We start from the raw sequence: 12,315 nt of genomic DNA, 5'->3' as shown, positions 1-12,315 counted from the left end.
AGCCCACAGTCTGCTGTCTACAAACTGGGAACCCAAGACAGCCAATGGTGTAGATTTCAGTCTGAGTCTTAAAATGTGAAAGCCAGAGACCTGAATGCAGGAGATGGATGTCTCAGCTCAAAAGCCAGGCAAAGGGAGAAAATCCTTCCCTCCTTTCTCCACTTTTTTTTTTTTTTCCATTCAGGTCCCTGGTGGGTTAGTTGATGTCACCCACCCACACAGGGGAGGGCAGACTACTCTACTCAGTTGTCCAATTCAAATGCTGATTTCGTTTGGAAACACCCTTACAGACACACACATAAATAATGTTTAACTAAATGTCTGGACGTCCTATGACCCAGTCAGGCTGACATAGTAAACCATCACAAACCTCTTCTTTTACACATGAGAACATGGAGCCCTGGAAGGAAGGGACGCACCTCTCCCAGGGGTGCTTGCACAGGTAGGTGAGACCAGAGCATGAGCTCATGTCTACCTACAGAACTTGTTGGTAAGACAACATGTCTTCATTTTATGTCATCACACCACTAAACGTTCCCAAACATCTCTCCCACTATGTCTACATCATGGAGTGTGCTTCTGTAAGCTTCTGTTTAAATTGTTTCTGTACACCAAATCAAGCAACCAGACAACAAACCAGCTAAAGCTGAAATCCTAAAGTCAAAATGAATTACATTCCTAAGCGATAAGCTGAATAGTGATTGAGGAAACTGCCCTGGGTTTTATGTGTGACTGAAGCCAAAAACACAGAAAGATTGTAGAGTTTCCATCTGTTGAGTGCACACTATTGTCAGGTACTGGGCCATCCACTTTATAGAAAAAGTATTATCTCACTGAAATCCCACAAGCACCTTATGGTGTAGATATTATTTATTATTCTTACTTTACGGATAAAGAAACTAAAACTAGAGAAGCCAAGATCATGGCTCAGGATGTCCCAGCCAATAATTTGGGAAAGCCAGGATTCGAGCCCAGTTCTGTCTGACTCCGGCGTCCGAGTTCTTGTTCCTGTGCTACCCTATTAAAATTATCCAGGGAGGAATACAAGGACACAGATTGGTGGGAAGCGTTTGTTAAATTGTTCAGAAATTCTGAAATGGGTTTTTCAAAGGAGATGAGAGGAAGAAAGAAAGAAAGACAGACTAGAAGAGATGTTCAAAATAGCGTACTGTGTTGCTCAGCATGTGAATGTTACATTTCTGGGATGAGATTGAAAATAGCTTAGATTTTAGCATGAGTGGCTGGATGGATGTTAATGAATATAGAAAAAAAAATAGATAGATGAATTGGTTCAGTTTATTTCATGTTTAAGTTACCCATGGGACACCCACCCACAAGGCAGTCTGGGGGCCATGTAGAGCTTAGGGTTAAGAGTCATTTATCAGGGGTTACCAAACCTCAGTCCCAAACTCTGCCATCTTCTAGCTCTGGGATCTGGAAAGTCATTTAATTTTGGTGTTCTTTGGCCTGCAGCTGCACCAAAATACGGAGGATGGTAATGCCTACTTTGTATCACACTGTACAGATTAAATAAGAAAATACATGTGAAGTGCATAAACAATGCCAAGGATATAGTAAGACCTTCAAAAATTGTAGCTTTTCTTTTCACATTTGGGTCAAGCATTGGGGAGAAATCCCTAGACTCAAAGAGGGAGGTCTGCAGACATACGCATATGGTGTGGGTTGAATTGTGGCCCTACAAAAAGGTACATTGAAGCCTTAACTCCTAATGCTTGAGGACTTGACTTCATTTGGAAATAGAGTATTTTTAGAGTGCATCAAGTCAAGATGAGGTCATGAGGGTGCGTCTAATAAAATGAGTACCGCACTTATAAAAAGGGAAACTTTGGACACAGACACAGACAAAGGGAGAAGATCTTCTAATAATGGAGGCAGAGATTAAACTGGTGCAGTTGTAGGCCAAGGAGTACCAAGGATGGCTGACTGCCACCAGAAGGGAGAGGAGGCAAGGGAAGGATTCTACCAAAGCCCTGGAAGGATCAGGGCTCTGCTGAAGCTTGCTCTCGGATTGCTGGCCTCCACACGCCTCAGACAACCTGTTTCTGTTGTTTTAAGTCATTTAGCTTGTTGTATGCAGTTACAGCCATGCTTGGAAACTAATATGCTATGCTTGTTATAACTAGACATGAGTGTAGACAGGAAGTCCAGGGAGATCTATGGAGTGAGGACCATGGACAAAACTCTGAGGACACCAACACCTAAAGAGGTGCAAAGAGAAGCCAAGCAGAGAGAAACATTAAAGTGGGACAGGTCATTGCATCTAAGACATCATGGGCATAAGCTGTGTTGTCATGGTATAACCAAGGAGATGCACCAGGGGGAAGAAATGAAGGAAAATAAAATCCAAAACCTGGATAATTCACTCTAGAAGAGTTGAGAATTACTCCATCTAGTGAAATAGTTTGGTATGTCAGAATGTCAAAAATATGTTTAGATCCCAGCAAAAATAATTTAATCATGTATTTTTTGAATAGAATACTTAAATTGTTGAATCTCAAGCAGGCTGAGGACAGGCATATTTTCTTGCAATATCTGGCTCTTTTGTAGGGTATTGCATGACTAATATGTACAATTAATTTTTTGACAGTTGATTAAGTAATAAGTGCATGAAACAGAGGATCGCATGAGCTTGGTTGACCACATGCACTGGAAATGGGGAAGTTTTAAAGTAAATAGGTAAAAAATATGCTGAGAAGACTCTTGGTTCTAGTAAAATGTTGAGCTTAAAAGAACTTAAGGCATCCCTCTTGCAGAGCCCCTGGAAATGTAGCATGGAGTCTGACACCCTTTGATATGTCTAGCTGTGGGAAGAAAGTTAGTGAGTTCCTTAGTGACTCAAAACAAGAGAGGAGCTGAGAACAGAGTAACTCCCCCTCCTGTTGTCACCTCCTTGTCACAGGTGGCATGGATGGGGGGGATACCAGTGTCTATAATACAGAGATTTGGGTTTTAAAGGGGAAAGAGATGAGGTCTTGATCTTGCACAAAGCATGGAGTTGGACCTGATCTCTTCCTATGCACACATGCACATAACTGTGTTTCTCACAGCAACCCCAGGCTGAGAAATTAAGCATCGCAAAGTGGTCATGGGCTGAGGACAACCTCAGACACCTGGTAGAAGGACATAGTAGATCTTCCTGGATAGACTGGTCTTTAGTCTAAACTTTATAGAGTTCCTGCATATAAAGGTTCCCTGAAGATGACTCTGTAACTCCAAATTACAAAAACAGGAAGAAACAGTCTACCTAGACCAAGATTCAGCAGAAACAACAGACAACATGATTAAGCCCTCAAGAGTGTTAGATAATTGAAGCATGGGATTGGGAATATAAGGTAAGTAGATTTAAAAGTGGTTAAACACACAACAGAAGGAATCAGAAAGAGAGAAGCAAGACATTATGGAAAAGAACAGATAATTTTGAAGAAGAAGCAGTAGAACTCCTAGAACTACAGAAAAGGATTCAAAAGTATCAGAAACTCAAAAGATGGGTTAAACAGTTGATTTGAAAAAGCTGAAGAGTGAATTAAGGAAAGTAGACTTGGAATTGTTTTCAGGGTGCAGGACAGTGACAAAGAGATGGAGTATGAGTGAAGGTCAAGGATAAGGGGCTCGTGATAATGTGCCATGTAGATCTAATAGAAGTTCCAGAAAGGAGGGAATCAAGAGAATGGGCAAGAAGAAATATTCAAAGAGATAAAATCCGACTTTTCAAAATTGATGAACAAGACCATTTTCCAAATACGGGAAGCATCAGACGGAGAAAAAAAAATAAGAATAAGTCCACAGTAACCACATTCTGGCAAGAACACAGAACACTAAAGACAAAGTACTTAAGAACCAGCAAAGAAAAAAAAACTATCTAGAAACATGATAGTTATAGGGACAGCAAGCTTCTCAACAATGACATGGAACACTGAAGGCAAGAGAAGAAAATCTTCAGTGAGCTCAGAGAAGGAGAAACTGACAGGATTCTAGCTCTCCTCTGGGCTCTTAACTTTTTTTTTTTTTTTTTTTTTTCCTTGCCACAGACTCATTCAGTTGCTTGGTGAAACCAATGTGTCCTTTAAAATAAACTTCAGGGGGATGTGGTGAAAAACTTCATTATGAGTGCATTGTAATCCATTCTGTAAATTGTGGGGGAAGTAGATGCTTTCAAACAAAGGGTCAGAGTTTGTTGCTAACAGACCCTCACTTCAGGAAACCATGAAAGATTTAATAAACAAAGAAAATGGATCCTAGAAGGAAGGAGTGAGATAAGAAGTAAATGGGAGCAATGAAAATGGTTGATATAAGAATAGATCTCAAGAGAAATGGCTAGAGTAAGAACTATGGCCTCCTAAGTAGGGAACATAACAATAGGGTAAAATAAAAATGTTGGATAATACTGCATAAGATGAAGGATGGGTGATAAGCGCTCAAGACTTCCAAATTCCTTGCTTTCTTTGGGAAAAGGATATATTTGGTGATTAAATTTGGATTTTATTTAAAGATTAACAAGTAAAGAAATAGATCTAGAATGTTAATGAGCTAAACCAGTAAAGAAAGGAAAAAAAAAGAAATGAAGAAAAATAGATGGATTTAGTAAGACACTTGGAAAGGACGAACACAGAACATACAAAGCGAGGCAAATAAACACAACAAGGTGGCAGAAATCAGATCAGGAACAATACATGTAAGTAGGCCAAAGTTGTGGTTAAAGACAGAGCGGTAGACTAGATTAAAAAAAAAAATACTCGAAAGTCAATTAAGCACTGTTCACAAAAACACTGTAAAGAATGACAGCAAGCAGATGGAGTAAGATGTATTCGTCAAATTCTAATCAAAACTAACCTGACAACAGTGGAAAGAGAACTCAGGAAGCACTATTGGAGGTAACTGAGGGTTAATAAAACTATATGACGGTGATGAATTTGTACATAATAACATAGCCTCAAAATGCATAAAGGATTGTAAGGAGAAAAAGGCAAATCCACTTCAGGTGAGAGATTTCAATTTGCCTTTCTCAGCAGTTGATAGATCAATGACCTAAAAATCAGGTATATGTCGCCAATTTTGATCCAACGGTTATTTGTAGAAACCTGCACCTGACAGAGAATAGGCACTCTTTTGAAACTCTCAAGGGGCATTTGCAGAAACGGACCATACAAGAGGCCACCAAAAAAAGAACAACTAGAATAAAAGAAAATCAGTCTGGTATGGACCTCATTCACTAATTCACCAACTCCAAAAAATTAGAAATCAGTAACTATCCAAATGATAACTGAACCTCATCTATAAATTAGGAATTAAACGGTTCAGAAACAGCCTTGAGTATAGGCTTTTTGAGTTCAGATTTCAGTTTGTGGTCGAGGGAAGCCCAAAGTGAAGCCAGTTCTCTCTGCTGAACCTGCTTTGTAAATGCAAAGTCTTTCCTTGCAAGGAGACAAAATGTTAAATCTTATTTTTGCAGGCTTTTCAGTGTCTTGGACAGCAGATTGGCAGACTTGCCCAGGGCCTGGTTTTATAAACAAAGACTTCATAAGGTTGTGATATGGCTTAGAGGTACATTTTCTACTGGTATTTTTTTCTTAAACACGGGTGTTTTTTCAATCTGGAAGACAATATTTTATGGGGATACTGTTCAAGAAAAGTGGCACTTGAGCTGATATTCTCACCAGTTTGACTCTTGCTTAACCTGACTTTAATTCATTACTCTGGGGTAGGGGGAGGGTCTCTCTGAAACAGGATGTTTGCCTGCATGAAGTATTCTGTTTCGTGAAGATTCCTTATGTCTTTGGCAATGCAATGACCTTTTGCCTGATTTAAATATCTACTTAATACTTTCCTGGCAGCAGTGGGATGCTACTAGGTCAGAAAACAGTTTCAGGGAAATGTAAAAATAATTCCAACCCTCCACCCACACGCTGCTTGCCACCCGCACCCCAATGGTAATTTCAAGGGTGCAACTCTTGAACTCTCAGCTTTGCTTTTATTATTTTTCTTTTCATTTCAACTTCATTGAAACAACCTTCATAAAACTTGTGGCTATTAACCTGGAATCAAAGATACAAGTAAGAGGTTTCAGAGACAGATGACTTCTTTTTCCCTTTTCCCTCGGACTTCAGGGGTTTACCATTTTGATGTCCATGAAATGTGGACTGATGACACAGCTGTTTTCCAAACAATTGGCCTGGATGCTGAAAACAAAACAACTTATCTTCAGCGGTTTGTGATTCATCTGACAGAAGCACCTCCAAAAGCTTCTCAAAAATAAAGCGTAAATCAGACTTTTGTGTTTAGAGGAAGAGGCTGGCCCTGCGATAGGAGATTGTTTATTTCATCTCCACGGACTTTGCCGTGTGAGATCCACTGTGTGGACGCATTATTTCTTGGCAATGTTATGGTTGGCAGAGTGCTTTCACATACGTTATCTCATTTACTTTTCTATTCCCCTAACATTTTACTTAATTACCCACAGAAAAAGAAAACAGGTTCCAGAAAGCTTAAGGTTTACATCTAGTAAATGGTTGAATCAGAACCCAAATATTGGTATTCTGGCTCCCTATAAAGCCTTTTATTTTACCACCAAGTTTGCTGTGCTTGATGTAATTGTAATTTGATTCCTCAGACATTTTCAGTGACTCTGAAATCCCTGGATCGTAAAGTCCAGGCTTCTTAGCAAGATATTTAAGGCTCTCCTTGATGGTACCCAACTTTCGTCTCCGTCCTTCTACGTCTGTGTGTTCCCGCTCCAACCCTCTAGTCCAGCCACACCTGATTTCTTCCTTCTCCCTCAGCACCACAAGGGTTTCACGCCTCAGCGGGTATGAAGCTGGGCTCCCGCTGTTTGCCTAAGCTAAAGGGCTTCTCCATGCTCCTTTCACCCGAATTCTGTCAAATACTTTTCCTTGACACAGGCTCAAGCCAAGCCCTTCCAGTGAAAACTTCACCCTTTTCCTTGGCATCTTTCTCTTTCCTGGCCACCTCTGAATCTCCCATACTATTTGTGTATACAGTAAATTCTCAGCAATTCTTACTAGAGTGAAAGGAATCTTAGTCCTTCTCCTATGGGAGTCATTCCTGAGGTCCTTGAAAGCAATCCATCATGAGATCTGGTGGGTCCTGAGTCGCACTGCTTTCTGGAGGCCGAAGGTGTGGGATGGCATGCCTTTAACATAGCCAAAGGTGATGCTTGGCTGGGGTTCATTCCGTGGCCCCCTCTTCTTTCTCCTTCCCATGCATAGTTAGGGGTCGGGGAAGGAGGTGAGCTCTGTTGAATCTTGTGGGACCGTGTGAGCCCCCTTCTGTAATGGCAGCATGGGGCAGAAAAAGAAAGCTTTGCTGACATACCATGGGCCATGGAGGAGACTGGAGAGACTCTACTGGGCTCTCTGTGGAGTTGAAGGGAGAGCTGGGACTCAGCTGGGACTCAACACTGACCTGAACTCCACAAAACGCTACCTATGGCTGTGGCATCTGTGCTGGGCCCAGGTACTGGGGATTGTGGGGCTTAATCTGGGCCTGTCATTGGCGTGGCCCCCGAGGGTCATTAGAAGTGCTTAGCTCTCAAGAACATTGAGGACAGACGCCCAAAGGAGGTGGTAAGCAAAAGTGAGGGGATAAGAAGGGGCTAATCCCACAAGCAATGGATGGTGTTTGGGCACAGGCATGGGGTGTTGGTTCAGGAGAGGGCAGGCAGTAGTGTGTGGCTGTAGGATGAAGGGATGGAGAGTGGTTGGGAATGACACCTATGAAGACAGTGGGGTCTGGCAAACTCAGGGTCCTGTGCTTCATGTGCGGGAGATTGGGATTGTGTCTTGAAAAGTATTCTCTGTTATGACCCCTCCAGAGTAGGTCCAGAATAATGGCACCCATGGACAGGTCAGAAAGGAACATCCTTCTTTACTCTATCATACCTTCTTTACTCTATCATATGGACATCGTTTGTTTTTCATATTCTTTGCTTATAGGGTGGGGATCCCTATAGGGTGGGGATGTAGAGATCCATTCCCAAAAAGATAACAGGAGTAACACAACTTCAAGTAACTTTATTCTTTTCAAATGAAGCAATCCCCATTAATAAACCATATAAGAAAGTGAGATTAAAATTTTATACCCTTGAAAATTTTGTAAAAACACTTTAATTTAAATTTTATTAGCCAACATATAGTACATCACTAGTTTCAGAGGTAGTGTTCAATAATTTGTCAGTTGTGTATAACACCCAGGGCTCATCACATCATGTACCCTCTTTATTTGTGTGTGTGTGTGTGTGTGTGTGTGTGTGTGTGTGTGTTTAAACCTTTTGTAAGATCTTGTTTGGATTTTGAAATGGAGCAGAATACATTTTTATAAACAATTTTTAACCTAAGTACTACATGTTATTGGAGAGAAAAACAGAAAATACAGTTTAGTGAAAATGTTTAGTGATAAAGAAGAAAACCTAAAAATCTCCATCATCTTCTCTCCAGAGATGACAGCTGACCTCTTATTACTGGGCCCTCTAAAATTCTTTCCATGGATATATTTACATTTCTTAGCAAAGTTTAATTATGAGTCAATAATGTTTTCAAACTTTTCAATTTAATCCACTTTGAGCATTTTTTTCCTATCAGTACATTCAGTGGTATAATTTTAGTTTCCAAGTATCACAGGAACATCCCTAAATGTGCCACAACTTAACTAGTTCTCTTTGGTTGGACATTTAGGGTGTTTCCAATGTTATGCTACTATAAACACCACTACAAAGAACATCCTTGAAAATAAATCATTGCGCATATCCTCTATAATTTCCTTACGATAAATTTCTAGAAGTGGAATTTTTAGTTCAGAAACGATGCACTCATTTTTTTTGGAAGACGTTTCAAATGTATTGCCGAATTGTTCGTTGGAAAGGTAGTAGCAATTTATAGTTATGCCAGCAGTACAGGAGAACGGCTGTTTCACCAACCCAAAGCAAGAATGTTTATAATAAGAACAATGCAGGTCGAGGAACTGGTCCCTGGGGTCTCGCCCATGAGTCCCTAAAAAGAAAATTGAATGAGCCATGACAACCCTGGGCTTAGCAAAGGAAACCAATTAGTAGCACACCAAGGGACCAAAGAGAGATTAGACTTCTTTTTTTGGCTGTCTTCCTAATATGTCATTTTACCATTTTAACATGAAGCCCATGACTTTCGGGAAGATGTTTATATATCGTTTTTAGAATATCTAGTTAAACCATTAAGAGAAGAAAATGCATTCCCAGAATGAACTGATTTCTAGGAAGTAGGTACCAGTTCCCCCTCCCCACCAAAAAAATAGTCCTTCTACGTTGTTAAAGGCAAAAACAAAACAAAATCATGAAAGGTTCGGTTAATGGTGGTGGGATTTAAGAAAAATGACCTGGGGAGCATGGTGGACAAGAGGATCTTCTGTCTGAGAGGCCATGACTGTCCTCCACACAGAACCAAGGGGCACCAAGGCTTGAATTGGGGATCATTAAATATGATCTGTGTCTGTATAATGAGGAATTGACAGGCTGTGAGAAAAAGAAGAGAGAAGATCTTCTATAAAAACAGTCTGGAGTTTTGACCATTTTATCCCCCAAGGTCAAATCCTGACCCAATGGCAAACAGCCATCTGAGCTCAATGGTGAACAAGTTAACCTTCTGTCTACACACTCCATTTTCACAGACTAACAAAGCGTTCCTGTATGTTTGAATTACACAGGAATGTGCACACCTTCCTGTCAACACAGCCATTTCAGGTTTTGCAGATGGCACAGAACCAGCACTCTCCTTGGTTTTCAGATTCTATGCACTGATTGCTTGTTGAGAGTGTGAGTGTCATAAAATCGGTGGACATCCCATCCTAACCAGAAAAATTGAACAGGTACATTCACTACACCCCAACAATTCCACATCTATGTCCTCTCTTCAGGCCAGCACTGCCCCAGCTTGCAGGTGGGTCATCTGAGGATCTGATGAAAATATGGGTCTGGAGTGGCACCTGAGATTCTGCATTTCAAAGTAGGTCCCAGGTGATGTTGATGCTGCAAGATCCCAGGACCACACTTGGAGCAGTGAGGTCTTGGGGGTGATGGTCTAAACTTGCCTGCACGTAAGAATTACCTGGGGAGTTTTTAATAGTTCCGATCTCCAAGGATGAGACCAGGCTCAGCTCTTCCCTCTCCCCATGATCCCAGTGTAGATAGACTCAGGGCTGTGGACCAATGCAGATGCCTTCACATGTGTATGGGGAGATGGACACTCAAATGTTCACTGGTCAGTAAATTTGGACTATGAATGTGAGAGGGCCCAAGAGCTGCTTACCTGATTGAATAGTCCTACATGGATGAACTTGGATGCATTTTGAAAACTCTGATATCATTCATGTTAAGTTTAAAAACACAGACAGTACACATAGTTGATATGGCAACAGTATTCAAATGTACATAGGGATGATGAGTGTATCAAGTTCAGAATGGTGGTTTCTTCTGGAGTGTTAGGAGGGGAAAGCAAGGGGGTGGATTCCATTGGATTTGAAGTTATTTCTTTTGATTAAAATAGATATGAAACTTTAGGGGAGACAGAAGGAGACAGAAGGAAAAAGGAAGAAAGGGAGGGAAGAGGTGAGAACTCTGGTGGCGTGACTCTCTGGCTGTTTCTCACTATTACTGCTATTTACTTTTGCAAACTTGAAATATCTTCCAGTGGCACACATGTCCCATCTTGGGTAGCTTGAAACATCAGTAAGATGAGACAAGCTTCTAGAGCTATTAGCTATGAAGTGGTTTGAAAGGATGACTTATCCCTACACCAAATTCTCACTCATTATGATCAGAGCATCTTGGCATGCCTGATCTCTAAGGGCCGGTCCAGAGAACGAAGGTCAAGGCTCTCCTTTTACATGTAAAACAAATATAGAAAGGAGAAGCAGTCTCTGGAGGTTGCAGCAAGTTGAGAGACCCTGGGGTTTAAACTCTGGGCTCCTACTTCCTGCCTGGGTGTCTCCCATCTACCAGCATTTGGGGGCCTTAAATATCCCTCCACCCAGAGTATCCGTGTGGGACAGTCCCAGCTGTATTTCCATCAAGGACTGCCTGCTCTGTCTTCTCAAGACTGTGCCCTCTGGGGGCACAGATTCCCCCCAACACATAGCAGTGGAACGTGATGACATTGCCAGCATGTTGTGGGGTGTGAAAGTCCTCCAGCCTGTCCCCTCCCCCTGCAGGTGCCAGGTAGGTACAAAACCAAATTCTCTGAGGGAAAAGCAAGGAACTGACAACTCTCTTTTAGAAATACTAGCTCATTGGAGGTGCTTGGGTTTTGGTTTTCCTCCACTCTATTTCCAATTTTATGGCTATTTTTTTCCAGTATTTTGTACAAATACATTTTTTGTGTGATAGTAAACATTTTCCTGATTTGTGTCTTGAACTTTGTATTTTCATATAAAGATGCCCATGGTTTAATAAGGAAAGAATGTTGCCATATCTTTTTTCATTTTTAAATCAATAAATAAGAGTGAAAAAAAATGGAAAAAAAATAAATAATTAAAAAAAAAGCCCTGTCCCCACATTAAACTTTAGATTTTCTGAACAACCAGAGGGGCAATGGTGTGAATAATCCTAGACTTCCAGAACAATCCACTTTAAAGGCAATGATCACTGCACGTCAGTCAGTTGGTGGTTTTTTTTTTTTTTGTCTTTCCCCCATATCACCTTCTTTTGACAGGTCACTGAGCTGAGCTGGAGGCCGTTCTTCTGGGACAGTGGGAAAAGGGGCTGTTCTGGAAAGCTGCAGCTGCTGAGGATCCTGCCTGGGAGGTAGCTCTGCCCTAGAAATACGTCTTCGGGAGTTGATCAGTTATGTTCCATCCCCTTCCAGACCCTACGCTGTGGAGTACGGACCATGTCCGGCAGTGGCTGGAGTGGGCAGTGAAAGAATACGGCCTCCCAGACGTCGATATCTTGCTGTTCCAGAACATTGATGGGAAGGAACTGTGCAAGATGACCAAGGACGACTTCCAGAGGCTCACCCCGAGCTACAACGCTGACATCCTTCTCTCGCACCTGCACTACCTCAGAGAGAGTAAGATGGTCCCCACTGGGGGCCGAGATCACTGTTGTGCTGGTTCTGGTGAGCCTGAGCCGAGAGAGTTCACAACAGTCTGTGGACAGCTTCTTCTCTTCTTGCCCTCACCCATTCTCATTTATGGTCTGAGACAACCAACTGCTTACAAGGCCATGATGTAGGTGAATGTGGTGAGAAGCAGCCAGTGCTTTTCCCAGAAGCCAAAAATTCACGTTAGCCTTCAGCTCTCTCCACTACGGTC

The 12,315-nt window shown here is 41.6% G+C and overlaps 1 protein-coding gene across 4 annotated transcripts in view; it reads left to right on the top strand.

Annotated features, from left to right (window-relative positions):
* Window positions 1-12,315, top strand: part of LOC111155700 (ERG, ETS transcription factor) — a 171,771-nt gene that overhangs the window by 139,574 nt on the left and 19,882 nt on the right. For all 4 annotated transcript variants that reach the window (XM_022516014.1, XM_022516011.1, XM_022516013.1 and 1 more), the window contains one exon: window positions 11,868-12,071. In XM_022516014.1, coding sequence (XP_022371722.1) covers window positions 11,868-12,071 — 204 coding nt within the window. The remainder of the gene's footprint in view (window positions 1-11,867; window positions 12,072-12,315) is intronic.

The sequence above is a fragment of the Enhydra lutris genome, unplaced genomic scaffold (assembly GCF_002288905.1).
Source record: "Enhydra lutris kenyoni isolate GAN:26980312 unplaced genomic scaffold, ASM228890v2 scaffoldscaffold43, whole genome shotgun sequence".
NCBI classification, from domain to species: Eukaryota; Metazoa; Chordata; class Mammalia; order Carnivora; family Mustelidae; genus Enhydra; species Enhydra lutris.
This window is presented reverse-complemented; position numbering and strand designations above follow the sequence as displayed.